This window comes from Meriones unguiculatus, chromosome 4, assembly GCF_030254825.1.
Source record: "Meriones unguiculatus strain TT.TT164.6M chromosome 4, Bangor_MerUng_6.1, whole genome shotgun sequence".
Classification (NCBI taxonomy): Eukaryota; Metazoa; Chordata; class Mammalia; order Rodentia; family Muridae; genus Meriones; species Meriones unguiculatus.
The window spans coordinates 25,679,432-25,706,207 of record NC_083352.1 but is presented as its reverse complement, the minus strand read 5'-3'; the positions used below and the strand labels follow the sequence as shown (position 1 = coordinate 25,706,207).

Below are 26,776 nucleotides of genomic sequence, written 5' to 3'. Positions count from 1 at the left end.
TTAACTAGGATTTGATCTCATCAATGGAGAATCCCATGGAAAATCACCCAACTCTATTCTAGGAACTCAAGGTCAAGATGCCCCAGCTAACTTACCTTAGCTTCTGTTAAACAACCTGCTTGTGCAAACCTCCTCTGCACCTGCTTATCTAATTTCTGCTAGCTTGCCAAACCTCCCCCTTCTGATGCTGAGTAAAATACCAGGAGGTTGGTTTGTTTGTTTGTTTGTTTGTTTTCTTTTAAAAGCCCCTTGGTCTAAATGCTCAGGGCTATACCTGGGTCCCCAGATACCTAATTGTACTTCCAGCTGGCTGGGATAAAGCCTTTCAATTGGCTAGAGACTGTCTCTGAGTTGTCAGCTCTGTGGGCCAACTGTACCAAGACAATCTGAGAAGATGCAAAAGATGGGACTTGTAGAGTGGATTTGGACAATCTAACACCTCCAGGGAACAACGTCTCTGTACACTGGAAACCTGGAAACTTGTCTTCTGGCCAATCTGAGTTTTTCATGCTACTGAACAAACAGATAACAAAAGGGTTGTTTGTGGCATTAGCCAGGTTAATTTATCCTAGTTACCCTGATAAAGTGCAGCTGCTTCTACTCAGTCATAACAAATGAGACTACTACTCCTTCAGGTCTATAATGTAACCAACCTGTTATTTGTTCTCTTCTATTACAGGGCTCCTGGTAGTTTTTCTATGCCTGGCCATACCTTTTTTTTAGTAAATACTTCTTTAGTTAAATCCTCAAAATTATTCCTTTAGCTGGGTATGGTGGTATACGCCGCCTTTAATCCCAGTACTCGGAAGCAGAGAGAGGTAGATCCCTAAGGTCAAGGCCAGCCTGGTCTGCAGAGTGAGCTCCAGGACTGCCAGGGCTACACAGAGAGACCCTGTCTCAAAACAAATTTTTTTCCTGCTTTGACATTGCTATCTATTTCTTGCTGCAACTCTTCTTGATATTTCAGATACAAGATAAGACAATTGCAAGAGAAGCACCAAAATTAAACTAGGAGGAGGCAAGAACTATCTGGAAAGGCAATAGATAACAATAGTAAGAGATTTTAACTCAGTGTAACACCCTGGCTGATGCTAGAGCCTGCGACTGCTACAGAACTTTCTCTTGCTGTGGGCCCCTGAGAACTAGCAGCTTCGGGGTCAGTAAGGACACCGGAATAGCACTCTGAGGAATAAGCTGCCTCCGGAGACCTACCGAGCATTGCTCCTTTTCTCCTCAGGGTGGGTGGTATGCAAAGGGGCCCTGCCCCTGCCCCTGCCCCTCCAGTCAGTGCTGTAACCCATTGCGGAGCACTGCATCACATCTCTCCCCTGCCAGTATTTTATCTCAGCCTCTCTGCAGACCTTCACCTGTCTCAGTGCTGCAGCTTTCAGCTCTAGAGGTGAAGGGCGGTTAGGGCGGCCTTAAATTGGTCACAATGTATCCTCCGCAGTGAAGGTATACGCCATACGACTGGATGCCTGGAAATTCCACTAGGTAGAAGGCCCTTGAATTTTTGTCTATTTCTCACCCTCTACACCTGGAATACATGCTAAGGATTGTTCACCTAGCGCAATCAGCTTCACAGCATCCGTCTCATGGACTGGTGTGAGGTCTTAAGGAAAAGGCGTTCACAAAGTGACTAACTACATCTAGACACTAGGCTATCCTCCTGAGGGAAGAAAGTGAAGGTGCCTTGACCTTGCCAGCTGCAAGCCACCTCTGGAGCTCTGTACTGAGAGGTAGAGAGGAAGAGCATGTGCCAGTGTGGCAGCTGCCTACCTGCTGTGCTGGGGTGCTGAAGCAAACGAAGCCACCTCTGCAATTGGAGTCAGCACGAAATAGCTCGTGACTAACACTCTCGAAGACCTGCTGTCCGCACAGGCCAAATGGTGAACTGAGGACTGGGTGGGAGAAACCAAGCCGGCAACATTCCGGCCTTTGATGATGTCACAGTTTGAGTAGTGATGGCCCTCCTAGACTCCTGTGTTTGGATGCTTGGCTCATAGGGAGTAACACTCTTAGTAGGTGTGGCCTTGCTGAAAGAAGTGTGTCACTGTGGAGGCCGGCTCTGAGGATATTCAGGCTACCCCCGGCATGAGGTATAGCACACAGTCCCCTCCTGCTGCCTGGGGACCAAGATGTATAACTCTCAGCTCCTTCTCCAGCGCCATATCTGCCTGCACACTGACACACTTCCCACCATGATAATGATGGGCTAAACCTCTCAAACTGTAGGCCAGCCCCAACTAAATGTTCTCCTTCATAGGCATTGCCTTGCTGACGGCGTCTTCACAGAAATGGAACACTAAGACAGACGTTATCACCCACCTCCACAATCCCTCCGGTGTTGCTCAGTTTACCTGTTGTCTTAGGAATCTGGTCTTACATTTGGGGAGGCTGTGAGTCTGAGATAAAAACATCAGCTGGCCCACGCTCACTTTACAGGTGCTGGGAAAGGAGCCACCCCAGGCCTATCTCCAAGCTCCTGGGAGCTTGCTGACCTGTGGCGTGCCTAGATTTGTGACAGCATAATTCCAGTCTTTGCCTGATGTTCTGAGTGTGCATTTGCATCTACTCCCCCATGTTATGACATGGGTTGTAACGGTTAACTGGGAACTTAACCGGAATGAAAACTATCTGGATTAGTGAAACATACATTGGTAGTGTCTGGGTTAAGTGCTTGATGGATTCAGCATATGATGGCATTATTGGGAGAGGGTTAAAGACAAAAGGTGAAAGCCTAGTTAGAGGAGAGTCACTGAAGAGGTGCCCTTATGGGCTCGTCAGTGTCTTGCCCCTTCTTCTGCTTTTCAGCCTCTTGGCCACCATGGTATGAATCCCCCTGCTCTGACAGTGAGCCCTTTTACTTCAGGCATTTAGAACTATTTGGGGAGATAAATCTCACAATACTGTCTGACCTACAAAAGACCAAATTTTGGGAGCTCCCTCACAATTCTGGTAACATGTAACTTATGTGTTCATAAAAAATACAGTTAAATTTTACTGTGTGAACATCATAGACTAAACTTAGTGTTTGTGTATTCCATTACACCACTAGGCTGTGACTGTGTGAAAAGATACTGCTCCTACACAATGGTGCACCAAGCATGAAATTAAACTAAGCAGAAGAGAAGACGACGAGGTAACCACAAGATGTATAAGGCTGCTACGTGAGTAAACAGTTTGAGAGCAAACTTCTAAAACACATTTATTTTTATGAACATTTAGTGTTTGGGTGAGGGAGTCTGATCCACTAGAATTTGAGTTACAGACCAGACAATTGTGAGCTGCCATGTGGGTGCTTGGAACCGAACCAGGGTCCTCTGGAAGAGCACCCAATGCTCTTAACCACTGAGCCGTCTCTCCAGCCCCTACAACAAACTTTTTTACATGAGTCTATTTTAAAATAATGAGCCAAGAAAATCCTAGCAAATACATTTCAGTAACATAGCTTTCATAATGAGCATGTGTCACTGGCAGCAAACACTTGATACCACCATCATCTGTGACAGCCCAACAGCTCTAGCCATCACTAGGCCACAGGAAATACGTCTCCATGTAACCTTATAGGAGCAGAGTCATACATGCAGTGAAGTGTGTTCCCTGGACTGTCCCAAGGGGGGTGGTCTCATATGATAAATCCATTCTAAACGGCCATTCTCCTGAGTATGGTGGCTCCTGCCGTAAAGTCCATTCACTCATGGATAGCAGTTTGTACCTCATCCTTTGGTGGGAATGTGGGTCTAGTTAGAGGTCTATTATAGAGTGGGCAGGAACAGCTTCTGAGGAGACTCAGTACCCTGCAGGGAACATCTCTAGAGACTATAACCTGCCCTTCAGGCAAAGGACAGTTTTTTTCTCAGAGGCAAGGAAAATGCATCAGAATTTAGGGCTTCCAATTCCCTGGCTTTACTGAGATCTTGTATCTCCCTTTCTATTTATCGGAACTGCATCCTCTCCAGTCTGTGATCTTCAACAGTAAATAAAAAGTAATCTTTGGTGGGCTGGGGAAAACTTAAGATTTAATTTTTTTTTTTATTTTTTTAAAGCAGAGGACCTCATCCACTCTGAAAATGGTACCCTCAGAGGTCAGATCTCCTGATCTCCTAGAGCAGGAGTTAGAAGCAGATGTGAGCTGCCCAACACAGGTACTAGGAACCAAATTAAGTTTTTGTTTTGTTTTGTTTTGAGATAGGGTCTCCACTGTATAACCATGGCTGGCTTCAAACTCAGAGGGATCCGCCTGCCTCTGCCTCCTGAGTGCTAGGATTAAAGGTGTGCACTACCACTCTTAGCCTAAGTTTTGTCTTCTTTTTGCAATTTAAAAGTGTTTAACTGTGTCTGTGTGTGAGTATGTGCACCACATGAGTGTAAGTGCCCTAGGAGACCAAACACAACCACTGCCCCTGGAACTAGAGTACAACAAGCAGGTGCAAGCTGCCTGATGGGGGTGCTAAGAAACAAACTCAGGTCCTCTAGAAGAGCTCTGAACCACTGGGCCAGCATCCAAGCCCTGGAAGTTATTTTGAAAATGTTCACCAAACATTTATCTCACTAGTGTGGGATAAGGAAACCACACAAGAAACGTGCCACAGCTAGTACAAAGAACACAAATACTTTCTGTTTTTTTAGTTTATTGTCATATAATGTAAGGCTGAAACGCACTGTTACATCTGACCATCTAAGACTTCACAGACAGCTGCATGCTTTTGCTGTTGACAGACTGCTTTAAAGCATCTGAACGTTACCACCTGAAAACTAAAGAATCTAGTGATTTCCACCCTTCTGGGAGCACAGTCATTTACTTCCTCATTTTCAACCCTTTTCTGGGAAAGGTCAGTTCATTCACCAGATGCTGATCACCACAGGAGCAGTCCAAGCTCTGAAGATCAAGTGATTGGAACCCACAAATCAGCATAATTAGTAGTCCAGTGCTGGGCTTTAATGTTTGAAGAACAGCAAATACCAAATGTTTTAATACCAAATAGAGGATTATTGTTTCTATGAGGGAATGACTCTCAACTAAAGCCACCTTGGCTCAAGCTGTCTGTGCTCAGACTCAGGAGGACGCTCCATTCTTAAGGTTCCTTCTAGCACCACAGGCTTTAGAATCAAGCAAGACAATTAGGCATTCCACAGTAGCCATCACTTTGAACTGCACATTACACTAAAACATACAAAATGTAAGCATTCTGTCACATATCAGCTCTTGGCCACAAACAACAGGGCGTGAAAAGCTATACAAGGACAAAACACCACACAACTTTTGGAGATTCCCATTATCCAGGTGTTAAAGAGATGGTGATAACAAGTTCCAAACTTTGCATCCAGTGTTTGCTTCCAACTTTCTATTTTATCGTCTTCTGGTGCCACCATATGCTAAGGATGAGAGAAAGAAAGTCTGCTTTAGCTTTTCAAAACATATGAAAGCTGCTTACAAAGCTTCAGAAGTTGAACATGTTTCCTGTCGGCAACCAAGCAAGCTCTGAGAGAAAGCTACACACCACGAGGGGAAACAGGATGGTGTGGGACAAGGCAGATCCTCTCATAGTCTCCTAACCTCACACACTTGCTCTCAGGAAACCAAAGAAGGGCTTCGCTGTAAGCTAAGGAACAGGAAGCAACATGCCACCATGCAAATAACCATGGAGACAGGCAAATGCCTTGTTTCCCACCACCTCTAACATCGGATGTTTTGCTGTTCTTTTACATTATATCTTTGCTTTCTATAATCTTTAGAATAAATATTATGATCATTCTGCTGACCTTTTTGAAAGTGTAACTCAATCTATTTTTGTAATTCTCTTGAATTTGAGAGGCCAGACTTCTACAGACTTTTGAAGGTCCTAGCTTAGAGCTTAAAGGAGTCCAAAGCTAAACATCAGTACACTCTAGCATCTAGGCAGGCTTAATTTCGAAGCCACTTTAAGGAAATATTTAAGGTGTGGAGGAGGAGGAGGAATATGAATTAGGTTTCAGTCTCAGCTAACTGTGCTGCTCAGACACAAGCACCTTAGGTCCTGAAGCTGCTGGGTACCTCAGCAGGGACACCTGCTTTTACCTGATGCTGTTCTGGTTCTCGAGTCTGTACTTGAGGATGCAGAAAAGCTCGCTGTGCCTCTGCCTGGTGGTGAGTAAACCCGACTGTTCCAGGTGCCAGAGTAGGAAGGAGGGCAGGGTGGGTAGGGCCACGAGTCTGAGAAGGGGGTCGCCGCCCTTGAAGACACAAAGGTGAGTTAGGCATCTTTTCTTCTGACTACAATTTTTAACCACTTCCTCATTTCTAAGTCATCAGAAAACAGCACCTTTATCAATATTTTTTTCCTGACTGTTCCGATATGTGAGGTTACCATGACACAGATGTTGTATTTACTTCTGCCAGTTGTAACATCTGCTGTGGGAATAGAAAGTTGTAGGAAGCAAATATTCCTTCTTTCTGAATTCCCAACCAGAGACATTTTAAAACCCACCCCAACTCTTTCCCATGCTTCCCTCTATCATTCTACCTAGACAGACTGCTAAGTGTCCCCTCCCCAATAGCTGTGTCCTCCTCCACCTTCTCACTTGCTCAGATGTCAGGTAGACAGACAGCCTCTCTCCTAACTCTTAGGACAGCAGAGGAAGGAAGACAACAAAGGAAAATAATAGTCATAGTACTGACCAAAGCAAACCAAAGCCTGGTGCCATCCCCTCTATGCAAAAATCACATTCTGTAGGGCAAGATCACCATCATCTGTTCTCCTTAAATTCAAACCGTAAGCAAAACAAAGGTGCCCTGATGGAACTAAGGGCAAATGGGATGAGTGCAAAGCTTACCTATTGCTGCCAAACAGATATCCTAGCAATCCTCCAGCACCCAGGCCAGTCCAGAAGCCCGGCCCTGAACTGTCACAGCCTTGTCCTGTAAAAGCACTCCCAAAGCCAGAAGCTGCACCATAGCCAGGGTTCTGTGGTCCTTAAGAGAAGATGCACATTATTAGATTAAGCGCCTTCCCACACAGGTGACATTTCATTATCTCATCTGTACAGTACTGCTACTTACTAATAATGTTCAGCCCTCAGCCCACGAACAGGCTGAATTCCACAGGGCTATTTATACAATATTGACTTATAATTCAGGAACACATTTCCCATAGTCAGAGAGAGAAAGAGCGATTTCTAGGACTTGAAAGGACGGTCTTCCTACAGAATTATGAGCCTTGCTCAAGATGAGCTTCTAGATGACAACCCCCTTTCAGAGTCTCCATTCCAATGCTGTGAAGCTCTGTGAGAACTCCAGGTGGAAACTGTACCTGTCTCTAATGGGAAAGGGAGCCTGACAGTTATCAATTACTATGTCAGACTATAACCTCCTTCTGCTTAGAAGAAACTGCAAACATGGATACACCTAGGAAAGCATGCTAATCTAAACACGCACTATGAAACAATAAGCTCGCTCTCTGTTCCCTCCATGTAACCATCACCCACATCAATAAGCCATTTTAGCACCTCAGACAGCTTGTGACAGCGCCTAATAAATAACCTCTACACTATGAGTAAACAGTGCTCGGACTTCCTATTCTTTAATTCTGTCCATTCCATGACCATACATGTCAGTGCCCAAGGAAGTCAGAAGACGGCATCAGATACTCCTGAGACTAGATTTCTTTTTTTTTTCTTTTCCTTTTTTTAAAAAGACAGCTGAAAGCTGTAGGTCCTCTGCAAGAACAGTAAATGCTCCTAACCACTGAGCCAACTCTTGAGCCCCTGGATATTCTTTTATTATAAAATGGCTCTTTGAATCCTCTGCCCAATTTTAGATTATTACATTTCTTTATTTGGGGGTGTACACAGCAGCACAGCATGCGTGTAGAGAGGTCAGATGACAACTTTCAAGTGTCAATTCTCTCCTTCCACCCTCTGCTCCTGAAGCTCCAACGCAGCTCGCCAGGCTTGGAGGCAAGCACCTTAGTCACTGAGCCATCTAGCCGACCCCTCTGCCCAGTTTTAACAAGTCTGTCTTTCCTCAGATTTGTGGATGCCTTGTCAGCAGTATAGGTCACAAATCTCGTCTTTTAGGTTGTGAGCCTCGCTGTTAAGGGACCATCGCTCCAGCCCAGGCTTTACAAATTCTTTATCCAAACCCATAGCCTGCCCCTTTCATTTCTTACCACAGTTTCCTGATAAACAGGTATTTTTAATTTAAGTAAAGTCGAGTTTATCTATCTTTCCTTTTCAAGCTAGGACTTTTTGTGCTATTAAAGAAATCTGTCTAGTCAGGCGTAGTGGCGCGCACCTTTAGTCCCAGCACCTGGGAGGCAGAGGCGGATTTCTGTGGGTTTGCCAGCTTGGTCTGCAATGTGAGTTCCAGGACAGTCGGGGCTCCATACTGAGACGCTGTCTCAGACAAACACACACACACACACACACACACACACACACACACAGAAGAAAATGTTACTATATTTTCCTATTTCATTCTAGTAAGTTCTTTTACTCTCAGTTAAATTCTGTAATATTAATGAGTTAATTGCTGGGTACAGCATGAAGTAGAAATAAAGAGCATGCTTATTAACAGTGCTCACTGCATGTTCCAGCTACAATGACGACCTGAGTTACCAAGCATCTTTAGTGACAGCAACCACAACACACTCTTAGAACAGAGCAGCACTCAGGCATCCAGCTCAGCTGAGCAGGTGCTGTGCGAGACTGGCAATTCTGAGTCCGACACCACAGAAACCCAGAAAAGGGTGGAAGGAGAGGAGCATTCATAGTTACCCTCTGACCTCCACACCAGAGCCACAACACACCTACTCCCATACTCACACAGAACGCACATACACAAAATATATGTCTTTTAATTTTTCTTTAAAAAAAGGGCTGGAAAGGTAGCACTTCCGCTCTTCCAGAGGACCCAACTTTGGTTTCTAACACCTAGAAGAGACAGTTAAATAAAATCACCTGGACTCTAGTCCCATGGTATTGGACACCCACTTCTGCCCTCCGTGGACACCCACACATGTACAAAGACACTTTGTGAAGTCTTTTTTGAAAAAAGAAGTTCTCCTTTTTTTTTAATCTAATTAAGTAGACCAATGTTTTGTTTCCCGATGCAACTAGTCAAATCTTCAGAAACAGGCCCAAGACTCAGCAGCTCACATGCACCCCACTTACTGCCCCTGAGCAAGGAAACATACCTGTGAACTCAGACTTAAAGCCTGGGGGAGGCGCTCCTGCAGCACTGGTAAACCTGGAATAGTGCTGGGAATACGGCGGGTACTCAGAATATGGCGGAGGAGAACCCTGGCCGTCACTAAGGAACAGCTTATAAACCACATAGGCAAGCGCAAGGAGTACCCCAATGGTAACCAATCCGCCAACACCAGAGGAATCAGAGGAGTACAGCTTGTGATAATAATCAGAGAAGCCTTGGTGTTTCCCAGACTCCTTCAGTTTCTTCAGGCCCAGTTCTGTGTAATCCAAGTTGTACTCCAAGCCGCAGGAACCCCTGAGTACATACTGGTCTTCAGAGGACTCATACCCTTCACAGCTCACCACAGTTTTGCCAAATTTGTATGCAATATCCAAATCGGTCTTACATTCCCACTGCAAAAAAACAGAAACAGCCTATAACAACCAAAAGATTCTTTTCCTTCCATACATATCACATTGATTATGCAGCTGTCACAAAACTGCAAAAGAACAATCCACAAAATTCAACACCATGAGTATGTGTGGAAGAGACAGACTCAGAGCTTCAAGACAGCGGTTCCACTAGCATTCTACTTATGCTGGTGTGTGTACATGAGCATTCTTTTTGTCACTTTTCCTTATTCCCCAGATATACGTTACACATTCTTCTGTACATCTGATGATTTGAATAGGTATGGCCCCATTGCCTCATGTTTCAAATGCTTGGCCCATAGGGAGTGGCACTATTAGGAGGTGTGGCCTTATTAGAGGAAGTGTGTCAACGTGGAGGCGGGCCTTGAAGTTATATATGTTCAAGCTATGCCCAGCGAGTCTCTTGCCATTGCCTGAGGATCAAAATATAGAACTCTCGGCTTCTTCTCCAGCACCGTGTCTGCCAGTACACTGCCATGCTTCCCGCCATGATGATAATGGACTAAACCTCTGAAACTCTAAGCCAACCCCAATTACATGTTTTCCATTGTCATGGTCATGGTATCTCTTCACAGCAATGAAACCCTAACTAAGATAGTATGTTAGTTATTCCATAATTTATAAATCTGAGGCAAATAGTCAAAACTATTACATGCTTGCCACTGCTGTCGAAGGAACTTCCTCTACAGCTAGATCATCCAGATGTTAAACATCAAAGGATCAGCATTAGGGAAGAGCCCCTAATTGGTTCTCCAATACCATCACATGGTCAGCTCTAAAAATATACATGCTTGCAAAGCTAAGAGGACTCGGTGCCACATATTTTACAATACATACATACATACATATATATAATGATTAAAGAAAAAGCCATGAATTTGGAGGAGAAAAGGAAAGGGGGAAATGTAATAAATACAGTAAAAGGATTTTTAAATCAGCATCATATATATAAGCTCTAATAGCTACATACAACGGATCACCTTCTGAAAAACAACTTTCCATATACAGTTTCTAAAAACCATGGGCTGACTTTATAGGGTCTAATCCTAATCAACAATCTTCTTGAGCTTTTTAAAGATAATATTTAGAAAACTGCAAAAGAATCCACAAATGCTTAAATTTTACCAGAGAGAGAGAGAAACAAAGAGACCCAGAGAAAGCAGGCATGTTCAGCCAGACATGATGGTCCAAATTTATAGTGTAAACTCTGTGGCATGCTGCAATAGGAGGCTGAAGTCCGAGACCAGCCAAGCTGCCCACCAAGTTCCAGAGCAGCCAGGGAACACAGTAAAAATCTCACTTCAAAAAAACAAAACAAAACAAAAGAACAAAAAAACTGAGACTAGAGTGTAGATCAGGGACTGAGCAAACATCCAAGGTTTGAGCTCCAGCACCACCAAAAACTAAGTAAGCAAGCAGGTGAAACTTCAATTCTTTAATTTTTGCTGAATAGCTAAAATGCTTCCCTCACAAGGTTTAGATACAAGTGAGGGCACTGCAACAGGTTCTCCTGCCCTTTTGTTAGGTTTTGCTCAAATTATGCTGCTCTTTCATGTTGAGGTGCACTGCTGTACTGTTTCTAACAAACAGCCTCATTGAGGTGGATTCACACACAATTCATGTAGCTGCACAACCATTACTATAACCAACTTCATAATCTATTCATCATCCCCAAAGAACCCTCAAATCCATGAGCAGCTGCCCACTTCCCCTTCCCAGCTCCCCACACTAACTGTCTGCTTTACCTCCCCTACTAGGACATTTCTTGTCAGAAGGATCACAGGCATGTAGGTCTCTGTAACTGTCACCTTTCCTTTAGTAGAATATTTTCAGAGTGGTCCATGTTTCAGCATCAATCAGCACTGTGTTCTTTTCAATGACTAAACAACACTCCACCCCACCTTATGAATGGACTACGTCGCATTACTCATTAGCAAAGGACTTTTAGGCTGTTTCTATATTTTAGCTCTTTGAATATTCCTACAAATACTTGATAGTTTTTGGGAAGAAATATGTCTTCAGTTCTCTTGGATATATTCTTAGGAGTGGAATGACTGAGCCATCTTCTTTTTTCTTTTCTTTTTTGGTTTTTGGGATTTTTTGAGATAGGGTCTCACTATGTAGCTCTGGCTGTCCTGGAAGTTAACTATGTAGACCAGGCTGGCCTCCTGAATGCTGGGATTAAAGGTGTGCCACCACGCCCAGCTTTGGAGCATCTTTCTTGATGATTTTTTTCAATCCCAAATGTTTTTTCATTTATATAATATGCAATTTTCTTTTTGCTGTTGTCATTACTATATTATTATTAATTTTGTCTGGAAAAGGACTTCTGAATTTACTGGTTTAAGTAGGCAGAACACGCTGAACCTACAACAGTACATACTAAGGTGGTTTCTGAGTACTGAATTGCAATTTAAATTGCTGCTACTAAACATGAGCCAACACACGAGAGGCTCTACACTTCATGATTCCTTCCTAAGTCAGCACCTGTGTCTCCCCTGAGTCTTCATCAGTGCCCCAACCAGACACAGCTGGTTGTGTGTCTGGTTGAAATGTGTGGGAGGCACAGCCAGCTGTGATGCCTATACCCCCCCAAAGTGAAACAATGTGTTTTTGTACAATTCAAGGATTATTTTATCTCTCCTACTAGATGAATTTCCTGCTATCCTAGTCATGTGGTATATGACACATTTATTATGCACACTGTTAGCACCCCTACCCCCACCAGGACTGTAAAAGTAATTTAGAATGGATGTGAGACGTTACTGAATCCTGCATTAGCCAGGATTCAGTAATAATGGAAGGAGGCTGTGAAATTATTACCAAGCGAGAGCCAGGAATGCCTTGAATGCAAACACTTGGGAGGGAGAAGCAGGGAGAGCACTGTGAGCTCAAGGGCAGCTTGATCTACACAGCCAGCTCCAAGAAACCAGGCCTACATGGTGAGACCCTGTCTCAGAAACGAAACAACACAAACTGTGAACTACAAAGTCCATGTATCAAGGTTCTATCAAGCAAGAACATTAGTTTTTCCAAAAACTGATGTTTCAATAAACAGTTTAAAATTTGCTGTGGATTAAAATTTGCTGTGTATCAATTTCTTCCAAGATAAACCTCTGTCTTGGAGGGAAGCTCATTAAGACAGGCTTAGGTCCTAACTAGAGGTGACACATTCCATCCTGCAGGGGAGCTCACTACGCCCTGACGGTAAACAACTAGGACTGTCCTTGTGTATACTCTAGCATGAGGACTGCTAAGAGATGCTCTCAAACCAGCGAGCTCTGGACAACACCCCCCAACCTGTCCAGCTGCCTGGAGGTTCCCAGCCACCATGAGCTGGGACCCATGCTGGTGTGGGCTTCTGATGATGCCACGTCTGTGAGGTGTGTCTGCTCCCGTTAAGTCACCCCTTGCCCAAGCTCCTGTAGGCAACCTCAGTAAAACTCACTGGTCCACCAACTTGGACGTTATGGTGTCCTTACTTTGGTCTGTCATTAAGCTCCCTATCTGGAGTGAGCGTCGTCTGCTCAGTCTCCCCAGGAATAGTGTCACACAACATCACTCCACTGAAGCTGTTGCTGAGGCAGTAGCTGTTACCTGCACATCGTATCCGTCCCAGCCTTTGTTCTGGCACTGGATCACCTTGGGGGTAAAGGCATCACAACCGGCTGTGCCTCCCACACATTTCAGCTGTGGAATAGGGTCCAGCCTGCGGGAGGTGGTGTAGCGGTCATGGTGGAGGGTGAGAGCCTTCACATCCCGCAACAGGATTCTGTCTGGAATGAGAACACAAAGTGAGCGCCTCTTACTAAAATAGACTCATCCTATGGACAGTTTCAAAGTCAAGCATCGGTCGCCCCTCCCCGTCACCCTGCTTTTGGGGTAACTAAAAAGACTCAAGGGCACCCCACAGCACAAACTCAGATGACCACATTTAAAACCTCTCATCACTGTAAGCTAGATATTTCTTCACCACTAGTTCTGGATAATTTTTCCTAACTCCAAAGTTCAATAATATAAAACTACTGTATAATAATATTCATAGTTAATTAAAAATGATAAAAACACAAAATGTCCCTAAAGGCAATAATTTAAATATCTACCCTCTGGTAAAAAGGCAGATTCTAACCTAAATTTTTTTGTTATAATTAGAATGCAATCTCTTTGTTCTTTTCTTTTTTCCATTCATTTATTGTGTGTGCAGCTGTGCATGTGCACATGTCTGGGCACGTATGTGGGGGACAGAACACTCTATGGAGTCCATGCTCTCCTTCCACTACTTGGGTCCTGGTCTGTAACTAAGCCATCAAGCTTGGCAACAAGAGCCTTTGTGCACTGAGTCATCTTGCCAGCCCTATTATTATTATTTACACAAAATTACAGAAAACCGTTTTTAAGCACATAGTGTACTTTGAGCATATTCCTCCCATAGCCTCCCCCTTTCTATCCCTCCCCATCCCATTAGTGCCCTTTTTTCCCCAGACAGCTACATTCCACTTTCAGCAACCACTACACATATACTAAGCATCTGTATTACCTAGAATCCACAGCTAAGCGAAAACCCATGCAACCAGTCTGGAACATCTCCAGCTGTATGCACTTTCCTGCAAATGGCAGAACTTTATGGTTGCAAAAACTGCACTGTATACGTAAACCTTTTTCCTTACCCGTTCACCTGTGCTAGGCACCAGGTGGGTCCCATAGCTCAGTTACTGTGACTGCAGTAACACTGACCACAGGCATCGTGTCATGTGTTGGCTTGGAGTCTTTGAGCAAATGGCAAGAAGCAGTAGAGCTGGATTTTTTTTTTTAACTGTTGTTGGGATTTGGTTTTGTTTTGAGGTACCTCCCTACTGCTTCCCTAGTCATATAGTGTATCCTGTACTATGTAGCATCTAAAGAAACTGGAACTTATGAATCAAACTAAACAAATGACAGAAACATTTTACACAAAATGGAAGTTACAGAGTGTTCAGTTTTATACAAACCTTGAAAACAGGCAAACTACTACTACATACTAATGTTTACACACATTAATGTTGACAGATGTACTTAATAGTGAGAAACCATGCAGAGGAATAGTCAGATACAAAATGCAGATGAGTATCTCGAGGAGGGGAAGACACTGGCTCTGTAAGAATAACCTATGCTCCACTGTCAGTATGGGATGTGTGGAACTCATCAAAGAGTCACAGAGAAGCAGAGGGCACTAAGCCCCTCTCCCACAGCCGCGTGCTTACCTGGTGCCTGCTTACCTCAAAACTCTGAGAGGTGGGAAGCTGCAGGCACTTGGTCAGAAAGGGGGCAGTCTCAAGCCACAGAATATTCATCAGAGAGTTTGGGCAAGGGGGCTATGCTAAAGGACCACAAACACTGCCTCTTTAAAGTACCAGTCCTTGGGAAAATGATGGCAAGAATGTCTCACCATCAGAGTCTTTAAACCACTGTCTTGGCCAAACCAACAGGCCAGCCATTTTGATGTTTCTACACAGGCAACCCTTTCTGCAAAAGCATATATTAAAAAAAAAAAAAAAAGCTTTGCTTTCAGCAGTTTAACGTATTAGAGGGTCATGTTGCCCACAATTCTATCCAAGTATCACCTTTTATAAAAGGCCAATCCTGCTTTCTCCAACTTCCCATATCTCTGATGACCACAATTAACAGCCTGAAAAATACCCAGACTGTGACAAAAATAGACTGTTTAGATCCTTGTCAGTTTACCTCATAAAAACCGAAACATGCAGTAAGTATCATTCTTTAAACTTTTTCCTTAGCTTGTGTAAGGGTTTGCAGGTGCCCACGCCATTGCTCACGTGTGGAATAAGAGGGTAACTTCCCGGAGCTGGCTCTCTGGGTTGATGAAATCAAACTCATCAGGCTTGTGTGGCAAGTACCCTTACCCACTGGGCTATCTCACAGGGCCTCTTCATTTCTTAATCATAATCATGGTCAGTCATTTATGTTGGCAGATACAGATCTCCATTTATGCTTTACCGATCAGATAGACATCAAAACAATTTTAAAATCAGCCTTACAAACTAAAGGGCCGCAAGAGCAGGTTCAATATTTCCAGCCACGAAAGGTTAACTGGCTGAAGAGCCGAGGGTTCTGATGTACTCTTGTGGCTTCCACAGGAATCAACACATGCATGCACATACATGCACACACACAGATCTTGTGTATGTAAAAACAGTTAAATATAAATATACGCTGTAACCATAACTGACACACAACTAGAAAAGATACATTGGATCTAACGCTCAGAACCGTGGGTTAGCTAACAGGCACTGCAATGGGGTAAGGACACATTAGTGAACAAATGGTGCTGGGTAATGGATAATGTACGGGCGGGGCAGATCTGCCACACAGCTTGCACAGTTCCTCCCCAGCCGGCAGAGCCCTGCCCTTGGAGACTGAGGCAAGAAAAGCATGAGTTGAAGGCAAGAAAATCTTTAACTGGGCTAAAGATCTAGATCCTGTCTCAAAAAGCAACTAAACTGATAACCAAAAGCAGCAAGATAAATGACTCATTGAGAGCCGCTCCAAGGGGATGAAGATGACTTCAGTCTTACAAATGGGGAGGGCTGATAGCCGTGGCGATGAATCGATCACAGATTTCTTCTGGTCAACAGCTGGGTCCATGTTATGTTTTTCAAAATTCAGCTTCAGTGAAAAAGAAAGGAAGGAGGCTCCAGAATTTCATCTGATTCCAGACAACGATGGAAAGCTAAGTGTGCCAGACGAGACAGCCTGTAAATCTAAGCAGTGGTTGTTCTGAGTCCTCAGATGAATGAATCGTCTGGGGAGTCCTTCCATAGGGACCTGACCTGACTAAATACAGTTTTGTAATTTGTGCTTTTCTCTCATCTTTTTAATCTAGTTTATTAAAGAATCAACACAGTCTTGTCCCAACATTTAGGAGGCAGAAGCAGGAGAGTCAGGAGTTCAAAGCCAAGGTCTGCTACACATTAAGTTCAAGGCCAGCTTAGGCAACATGAGGCCTTGTTTCAAAACAACCGAAGACGGGAGTTTTAAATTTTTATTTGTATGTGTGTTTGAGTATGCAGCAGTAACATGTGGAGGTGAGAGGACAGTTCTCGAACACTGTTCTCTCCTTTCACTGTGTGGGTCCCAAGCACCAGAACTTAAAATCATTAGACTTGGCAGCAAGCACCTTCACCCCCTGAGCCAGCTCGCTCATCCACAGTTTTGTTGGTTGGTTGGTTTGGTTTGGTTTGGTTTGGTTTGGTTTGGTTTTTCGAGACAAGGTTTTTCTATGTAGCCCTGGCTGTCCTGGACTCACTCTGTAGACCAGGCTGGCCTGGATCTCTTAGAGATCCGCCTGCCTCTGCCTCCTGTGGGTGGGGATTAAAGGCATGCACCACCACGGCTGGCCCCTACGAGCAATTCTAATAAAGACTTTCCGTTGCAAAACTTGGCTCATCCTCTTTATATAAATCACAAAACTCTCAAAAATAAAGGCAGTGTATTCAGTGGTACCTTTTTTCAACTTCTGAAATAGTATTACTTGTTCACATTTATAAATAAATTATGCTGCATTTTAAACACAAATATGGATCAAATCATGAAAAATATGAAAATGAGAAATCAGGATACTCAAGTGAATATCAAAAATTAACTCATTGCTAAAGTGACAACCAATTACTTTCCTACTTTAAACATAGTTATTAAAGATTAAAAATTTTAACACACAGCCTGATTTCCCAGTAGGGAATGTAATCATAAACAGCCCTGCTGATAAGGGAGAACCCTACCTCATCCTTTATAATGCTAGCTAATAATTAAAACTGACAGAATTAGAAATTTTTTCACTTTCATTTTCTAACCCTTAGGAGACAGATTCAGACAAGGAGTAATTAGTGGTAAAACGCTGGTACATCGCCAAGATCATTACACAAATTATTCCCCAATCCAAGTGAGCAAAGGGCGGCTTCACAGGAAAGATAAGGCCGCTTTAATGCGGTGACTAACCAGAATGGCAAAAACAGAGTAAACTGATACTATATCTCTTATGGAACCAAAAGGATTTACTCTCACTTGAATGGTTTGTTAGCCTTGGCTACAAGGGAGTTTGAGGTCAGCCTAGGTTATGTAAACCCTTGTCTCAAAAAAATTAACAGGAAAAAACAAAAACAAAAAACTAAAAAGACCATGTTTCAAAAAACCATAAATAAATAAATAATAAATCACTGAGTTTAATCCAGTTCCAAAGGTGCAATCAACAGCAGTTCTGATCGGACAGCTTAGGAAATGCCTGGAGCTCACATCTGAAGAGTCCTTTTTAAGGAAGGTTTGACTTAAACCTAATCAAAACTGTCACATCATTCTTCATGCATCTTCATTATGTAGTATTAACAAACTCAGCTTCAGACAAGCACAGTACTTCAGCGAACAACAACAAAGAAGGAAAAATCATCTTTAATAAGTGGAAGAGACATAACTGATGATTCTAGAAGAATCTTCACCTGCAGCCACATACAAACTTAATTCAGTATGGGATGACAATCTAAAATCTCAACACTTCGGGAGCCTGAGCAGAAGCACCTTAAGTTCACGGCTAGCCTGAGCTACACTTGAAACGGTGTCTCAAAAAAAAAAAAAATAATAACAATAATCTAGGGGCAGGAGAGATGGCTGAGTAATTAAGAGCACGCACTGCTCTTCCTGAGGACCTGAGTTCAATTCCCGTCACCCACATCAGGTGGCTTACAACTGCCTGTAACCCCAGCTCAGAAGGATCCACATCTCTGACCTCTGTGGGCACTTGCATTCATATTCATATACACATACCACACACGCACCCACACACACACACACAATTAGAGTAATAAAAATAAATCCTTAAAAAATTTAAAATTTCCAAGAACTATATTAAAGTTTGCTACACTAAAGAGAAATTACTACCTCATACATTAAAAAAAAAACAAAGCAATAAAAACGGTCATTGATTTTAAGTTACACTATTAATAAGCTGAGAAAAATAGTAACTTTAATTTACTACATAGGAGGGTTGTTGAATAATGTGAGGAACACTGAACTAAAGACAACAGCAACTTAAGACTTTGGTCAAAGTAATAAATTTATTCATAAGTTTCATCACCTATAAAATTAAGATATTAATCTTAAATTTACTGTAAACCTTAGATACAATTTATTAAAATTGTCTGGCAGAATATTTGATGAATACTAGGTAATTGAGTATGAGGAATAGTAGGAAGAAAAATTTAAGAACTATGTACACAGGAGTTTAATTACCATAACCCCAGAGCACAATTCTCCAGAGAGCCTTCAGGTCTAAGAAAATGCTCAACATATACCCACCTAGCTTGTTATACCAGACAAAGCACACACAGGATCCCCTGAACTCCTGACTCAAAATTCACAATCTTTTCTCAGGTGTCAGACTTAAGATAAATGCAACCACGGCCGCTGAACTCAATTCACCCTATACCTCCCAGCATCTCAGGAAAATACTAACACTTCAGTCACTCGAGCCAGAATGTTTGCACCATCCTTATCCCCCTTAAAAAACAAAAACAAAAACAAAACAAAAACACAGGATTTTTCTGTATAGCCCTGTCTCAGAACTTGCTCTGTAGATCTCTAAATCCTGAATGATAGAATGAAAGGTACGACCCACCACTCCCCATCCTCATCTTCCCCCATCCCTCACCTCATCAGAGTACCCAACTTCAAAATAGTGAGCTAATCCAACTCCACTAACTCTTCCCTGACCTAAAAGGGTCCCTGTTCTTGGAAACTACTATAAAAATCTCCTTTCCACAAAGCTCCAGTTTCCCTCCCACCCATTTTTCAGCCTGTTTTCCAAGGGATAGCCCACATGAACTTTCAAAAATTTAAATCACATCATTTACAGCTCTCTCCCTTCAGGTTTCTGAAAAACTTTCATGGTGACTTCTCCCCTGATCAATGTATATTTTTTAAGTACCCCCTCTGCCTGCAAACCCCACCCTCCTTGCTTTACCATTGTCCATAACTCATTTCACCACATGACCAGCTATTTACATGTTGACTGAATAGACAGAAATCCCCTGCGGACACGAAAATGTTTTCTTCACAGCCATACTCTCAGAATCCAAGGCATAGTTAGCTGAGCCGTCGTTCTCAAGCTTCTTAATGCTGAGACCTTTTAATACAGTCCCTCATGTTGTGGTGACCTTGACCTATAAAATTACCTTCGTTGTAATTTTGTTACTGTTTTTTGATGGTCTTACGCGATCCTGTAAAAAGGGTCATTCCATGCTAGTCAGGGGGTCTCGACCGACCCACAGGTTGAGAACTAGCTAAATAGTCCTTGCCCTTGTTTAATCTGAGAATGGGGTTTTTCCTCCCCTCCTAGACATATTACTAAGCGTTTTTATATTACCTAAACACAAAGTAAACAAAAATAAATTGAGGAGTTGCTTAACCACAACTTAATAATCAATATTCCAATAAAGCACCCATAAAAAACAGTTCCTCAAAGTCTTAAAATGAAGTGGAAACCAACCGAATTAGTACTGCAAAATATTCTGGTGCTTTCCGTTCCAGAACAATGATTTTTACAGCCAAAGTAGACAAAGAACCGCCAGGAAGCGGTTCACCGTTAATTTAAATGTGGTTGTTTTTCTTCTAATTCCCCTGAGCCTACATCTCTATACTTCCCCAGGCTTTGGTGAATTCTAAGCAGGTCTCTCATTTTCACACAACTTTCTAGGGTTGCTTAAAAGAAAGTGTACAAGCAGTTTATACCAAACGGCGTGTCTTAACTCCTGACAAGGCATTGTTATAACTCAGCGTGGGGACCAACTAACTGCACAGCCTCACTTCAGCACGCACCAGCAAAATCTTACAAAAATACACCTGTTGCTTAATGCAAGTTCCAGGCATGCTCGTCCACTGCTGTATTTTCCACGGCTGACAGCTTTCCCCTCCAGACCAAAAAAAAATGTCGTTTTAATTGATAGCTAGCTTAGTTCTACATTTTAATAACATCTATATATAAAAAGAGCGCCCCCCCCCCGGAAATCAATTCTCCTGTACTAGCACCGGGAAGTTAAAATTTATTTTAAATTTCCACGTACTGTGAAAAGTATGAAGAAAGCTAGTGTAAACAACGCAGTTGGCTGCACTAACTAGAACAAGCGACGGGAATCCAGCCTACAAAACCAATACAATCCAGAATTCCCAGGTTTGCGGTTCTGGCCACTACTCATGACTCAGTGACTGCTGGTGGCATGGTAACCGCGAGCCATAGCAACAGACAGCCATGACAACAGTGGGCGATTACGGCATCAAACAGCCATGACAACAAGACAAGATGCACAGGTGAGGGTCAAACTTGCCATCGGGACTCAAGGATGCGGCCTAGTCCGAGACAAGTGGACAATCTGGAAGTCCGGGGACCTGGAGAACTTTTCAGGACACATTGGTGCGCCCCGCCCACTCCCAGAGGTCCTCAGCAGAAGAGCAAAGAAGCCCAGAGAGGACAGACCCGACGGGCGCACGCAGGGCGGCACTCACCAGGGTCGTTCCAGCACAGCGCAGGGCCGGCCACCAGCAGGAATGACAGCAGGCGCAACAGCCAGCAGCACGCGGCTCCCGGGAGGCCGACAGCGGCCACCGCCATGGCGCTGGGTGAAGACGGCGCTCGGCGGCCCGAGACCCGCTGCGGACCCGTGACCCGCTGCACAGCGACCCCAAGAACCCACAACCCTGACTCCTCCGACCGACCGCGGCGCGGCGCAACGACTCTCCGTCCTGCGCCACTCTGATGTCACTGCGCTGCGACACGTATGCGTTTGTAATTGGTCGCGCTCTACCCGGCAGCTCCGCCTTTTTGTGGGCGGGGCCAGACAGGGCGCTGTCGGGTGGGCGGAGTCTGGGCACAGACCCAGTAAAGCGCGTTGTGTCTGGCTGGCGAGTGCCTGCATGTTCCGGAAGGTTCGTTTACCGCGAAGCTGCCAAGGTGTTAGAGGCTAAAAACTTTCTGGAAGGGAGGGCGAGGAATACTAGGAATACTTATATCCAAAATCTCTGTAGTCTCTCAGAAGGGCGTTATTTTGAGGGTTGGTAACGCCACCCTGCTTAGGACTGGTTCTATTATTGGGTACTAAATAGGAACCAGGTGAACTGTACTAAGGGAATGACATTGTGTTTTCCGAGCTCGGAACCTTCGCACAGTACCTGAAACATGAAAACCTTAAGAATGTACGAGAAGCCAAGAGGAGACAGTGTTGTATGAATAGACAAATAACCCAGACAAAATGTTTCTCTGAGTTTCTTGGATGCGTTCATTCAACAAGTAGGTGTTGAATGCCTAATATAGCATAAAATAAAACATAAAATAAAACAGCCATGTTTTAGTCATGGGAAGTAGCAAGGTCCTTGTATTTGGGGAAACAGGATGACGTAGCACAGGACAAACAAAAATAATAGGTAGTGGTAATTTTGTGATCAAAAATGTAACAGGATAATAGGCACTGAGAGGCAAATTCTGGAAATGGTAGGGCCCAGGAAATGACATGACTTTGAAGCTTGAGACATGAATGATAAAAAAAAAAAAAAAAAAAAAAAAAAAAAAAACCTTCACCTTAAAAAAAAAAAAAAAAGCAAGGATCTAACCAGAGGCTGGGGCTTGATGGATAACACCCTCGTTCCCCCCCACCCCCCCACCCCACCCCCGCCATCCCTTTACCGCACCCCCTCTCGCCCCACCCCCTCTGGCTATGTTTTGAGGAGCTGTCAGTCATGCACTCAGCCTATTTTTTGGTTAGCATTTAACACACTTGTCAGTACCTACCAGGGAGGTACTGTAGTGGGTAGCGAGATACACTGCAGAATTTTTAAATTGGAGGCATGAGATAGGCAAGCAAGGCCAGTGAAGCAAAGTAATTTTCTGAACAGAGGGGGCCAGGAAATGGGAGGCTTTGAATGGAACCCAGCAATCTTAAAATACCGCAAAGATAATAGAGAATTCTGTTCTTAATTTGGCTGACTTTATGGTGGGTATTAAGTATCCAAGCAAGCTGGCCAGGTAGACAAAAGATCGGCACACCCAAACTTCAAGGCCAGTGTGAGTCTGGCCAGATTTACTGCAATAGAAAGAGGCAGGTAGGCATAAAATTTAAACAAGGCAAAGAGGAGGGAAGGACTGAGAGACCAAAAAGATTAAAAATTAGCAGCTATTATTAAGGGCTGAACTATGTGCAGCTTGTAATTTACAATAAAAAGACCCTCATGTGTTTTGCAATGGAGTCGATTCCTGTAGATCTTTTGGGGGCTCTCGAACTGGGTATAACAGGACCAAGCTATGGGAATACTGCTGTTTCTATCTTGAGTAGAAGATCCTAGAAATAATCTGAAAAGAGAATTTTGCTTAAAAAAAAAAAAAAGAAAAGAAAGAGAGGGCAGTGAGGTGGCTCTACAGATAAAGGCCTTGCTAAAAAGTCTTGAATTTGACCCCTGACACCCAAATAAACTGGTTGGTTGGTTGGTTTGTTTGTTTGTTTGACATCAGCTAAAGTCATCTGGGGAATCTCACCAGATTGGCCTGTAGGAAAGTCTGTAGGATTATTTTCTTGATTAATAATTGGTGTGGGAGGACCCAGCTCACTGGGGGTCATGCCACAACAGGGGCAAGTAGTTCTGGGTGGTATAAGAAAGCAGGCTGAGCAAGCCAGAGACAACAAGCTGGTAAACAGTGTTCCTCCCTGGTCTCTGCTTCAGTTCCTGCCTTGAGTTCCTGCCCTGACTTTCCTCAGTGAGGAACTGTGAGCTATAAGATGAAATAAATTCAAGTTGCTTTTGGTCAGATGTTATAAACACAACATATAAAGATAAAAAAGGAGAAAATTCCATGTTGTTCTCTGACTTCTCCATGGTATGCCTCTCCCCACCCCCTACACACACACAGTGCACAACAGAGAGAAAATAAAAAGGTAAAGGAAAAGGAGATAAAAATGAACAATAATGGTCCCTTACTGGAAAATTGAAGCAAGAATAAAAGTAGCTTTTGTATTTTGCAATGTAGAATCACCTAATCACCTTTACAAGAAAACTTCTGTTTTTTGAGGCCCCTCCATGTGCCGTTTATAGTTATAGATTGATTTAAAAGCATGAAAGGGTGTCCTAATTTATATTTTAATGGCAACTGAGCTAAATGAATAATTGATGCCCTAAACAAGAAAACGGGTGATATGATGGGTATGGCCATAATAAAAAGAATGGTTAGATAAGATCCGTTCAGAAGCACATGAGCCTATGGGAAGGGGGAAGGGGTTAAATTCCTCCTCTCTCTTGCCACAGAGTAGAACATTTCTGTGATCTAATGTGTTACAGAAGAATTTGTCTACACGGCAAACAGTTCTCAACTGGACACCACTCTGCTCTCGTAACATCATTCTGATTCTGGTATATCTCCTTGGAGATAGTGTCAGATCTCATAGGTTCAGGGCTAAGTATATACAACCAGCCCACACTTCAGGTGCCTGTCTCAAATCCCATGTAGTCATGTGAGATTCACCAGCTCACCGGCTGCGAATCAATTCTTTCTATAATAGACAAAAACACACACACACAGACTCAATGCAAGTGTGTCTGGAATGTGCTTCAGAATACAATGAAAACCATTCGGAGGAGGGGACATAGGTAGGGAGAATAAATAAAGCAACACTATTGTTGAGAACTGGAAGTTCCTCATGGCATGTTGTTACAGTGTACTCTCGTGCTTTGTATTTAAATGATTGCATGTGCCCTGAGATTCTTACTGTTCTACAAGCGAACTCTCATGTATACCAAGTGATGCTGTGTAACCTTACCTCAAAAATTATCCCTGATTGGCTGAATAAAGGCCTACATGTGGGCAGGGCAGAAGAAAGGTAGTCAGAGCTAAGGTTCAGGGGCTTGGATCAGAAGGATCTCAGGAGGGGGGTGGAGGAAGGGAGAGAGACGGGAGAAGAGAAGAGAGCAGAATCACCCGCCATAGATGAGGGTAAGAAAGAATCATGTGGTCTGGAGGACTTTGCTCTAAGGATTCGTTATGGAGAGAAGCAGCCTACATAAAAAGCTTCTGCAAGTATTTATGGGGACTATGGAGGGGAAGTAGCCCAGATAGAAATAATTAAAACAAATGGCATGGGAAGCTGGGAGGTAACAATATAGCTTCATGGGTTATTATCTGCCCCACCCCAGAGTTTGAGGCATATTAATCTAACAGGTGTCTGTGTCTTTTATTGATATGATAGCAAGTTAAAAATAACCACTATAACAATCATATAAATTAATAATATTAATAGACATTTACTACAACAGTATGTAGGAGTTTACCATACTATTATTGGTACTTTTCACATACAGTATTTAAGCTTTTCCATAATAAAAGTGTTTTTAGCAAAAACTAAAACTCTATGCTTTGTGTGAGTTGGTCTGTAAGAGTTAGAATGCCCACCTAATAGTGATGAAAAAAATATTAAAGTACATCTCCTTTAAGGAATTGTTTACGCATACGTGTGAGTGCTTGCATGTATGTATCTGTAGCACGTTTGCCTGGTGCCCCAGAGACCAGAAGATGGAATTGGATCTCCTGAAACTAGAGTTACAAGTGATTATAAGCCACTGTATGGTGCTAAATTCTTTACAAGGGCACCAAAGGCTCTGAGCTATCTGTCCAGCTCCAAACATTTCCTAAAGCACTAGATACACAGCAGCTGACAACTAACCCCATCTCTGTGACCCCATCTGTGGTCTCCCCTCTGACCCCATCTCTGTGGCTTAACTTCAGATGTTAGGAAGTCATGAAAAGTAACAAAGAGTAACTATTATATAAAATACTTAAAGAACACTTAAACAATTTATCATTAGCAGACATTTATCATAAACAAACTTGAAAAACTGAAGAAAGCTTCTAACCATCTTCTCTTTTGGGGGCAATGATTTTCAACCATAGTTTTCACAGCAATTATTTTCAAGATGCATCGGAACATTTTAGATTTCTGGGCTTTGCCCACAAAAGTAATGTAATGTAAATGTAATGCTCAGATAATGTAAAGTAGAATCTGGGAGTTAAAATAGCATCCCAAAGAATTCTGTTACAGGTGATCTTTGAATACGACATTTGAAAACAACATCTTTAAGATCTTAAGTTTCCAGTCCCTAGCAGTATCAGAAAACCAAATTAGCCATTTGAGTGATTAGTGGTAATGTTGGGTTGGTTGGATTTGTTTTGCTTCTTAGACATTATCAGGAGACTGAACTAGACCTTCAAGTGGTGATTGTGGTGTTTTGTTTTGTTTGAATTTTTGCTACAAAGACTCCAGTCTCCTGGGAAAGTTAAAGGAGGGCAATGTCCTATAATTCTGTGACTCTGACCAAATACACAGTCTGAGTTTCCCTTTGTCATCAAAGACATCTAATGCTCAATATTTAACGTAAATTAGGGAATACAATTTAAGCACAGGAGCATCTGGAATCTTCCTCACAAAGATGTGAATGTATCACTTTACAACCACAATCGTCACCATTGATCAGCAATGCACACGAAGCCATTCCTGCTTTCAAAAATGGAACACCACAGAACAAAAGGAAAGCAGGCATGGTAACATTTGAGACAGAATCATTGACTTCTTCACAATTTTATGTCTGGAGTACAATGCCAGAAACATTGATAAGCACTTTGGGTCTTTCCACAATGTGAATATGTCAGAATTTATTGAATAATAAATTTACAAAGTTTAATGGTTCCTTTTTAAAAATGGTTTGTTATTTTATGTGCATTGGTGTTCTGCCTCCATCTATCTGTGTGAGGGTGTCAGATCCCCTGGAACTGGAGTTACAGACAGCTGTGAGCTGCCATGTTGATGCTGGATATTGAACCTGTGTCCTTTGGAAGAGCAGCCAGCGCTCTTAACCGCTCAGCGATCTCTTTAGCCCAAGTTTAGTGATTAAGTGGCAGAAATTTACCATAAAAATCTGCCTACGTTGGTATCTTGGACTAGGAGAGTTCAAGTTTTTGTTTCTAGGGTTTTTTTGTTTGGTTTGGTTTTTTGTTTTTGGTTTTCTGGACAGGGTTTCTCTGTGTAGCCTTGTCTGTCCTGGACTTTGTAGACCAGACTGACCTCGAACTCACAGGTCTCTGCCTCCCTTAGTGTTGGGA

At 43.0% G+C, this 26,776-nt stretch overlaps 1 protein-coding gene across 2 annotated transcripts; it reads right to left on the bottom strand.

Annotated features, from left to right (window-relative positions):
• Nucleotides 1-4,617: 4,617 nt before the first annotated feature.
• On the bottom strand, nt 4,618-21,406 carry Saraf (store-operated calcium entry associated regulatory factor). 2 transcript variants are annotated; one of them, XM_021636519.2, is made up of 6 exons: nt 21,148-21,404; nt 13,201-13,379; nt 9,177-9,585; nt 6,817-6,955; nt 6,062-6,216; nt 4,618-5,379 (listed from the first exon to the last, which is right to left on the bottom strand). In XM_021636519.2, exons 1-6 carry the CDS (start codon nt 21,251-21,253, stop codon nt 5,354-5,356), a joined length of 1,014 nt encoding a protein of 337 aa, XP_021492194.1. In that variant the 5' UTR covers nt 21,254-21,404; the 3' UTR covers nt 4,618-5,353. The 2 variants fall into 2 exon arrangements, with proteins under 2 accessions (XP_021492194.1, XP_060237592.1); XM_060381609.1 differs by lacking the exon at nt 4,618-5,379 and adding an exon at nt 8,276-8,376 and having other exon boundaries at nt 6,102-6,216; nt 21,148-21,406.
• Between the last annotated feature and the right edge of the window lie 5,370 nt (nt 21,407-26,776).

Bases quoted from the DNA above. Each gene is read 5' to 3' on its own strand.
- Saraf (XM_021636519.2), bottom strand. From the start codon at position 21,253: ATGGCGGTGGCCGCTGTCGGCCTCCCGGGAGCCGCGTGCTGCTGGCTG. The intron at 6,956-9,176 runs GTATGTTTCCTT...TCTTCTCTTAAG, and splicing joins CTTTAAGTCTGAGTTCACAG to GACCACAGAACCCTGGCTAT. The intron at 5,380-6,061 runs GTAAAAGCAGGT...TCTCATCCTTAG, and splicing joins GAGAACCAGAACAGCATCAG to CATATGGTGGCACCAGAAGA.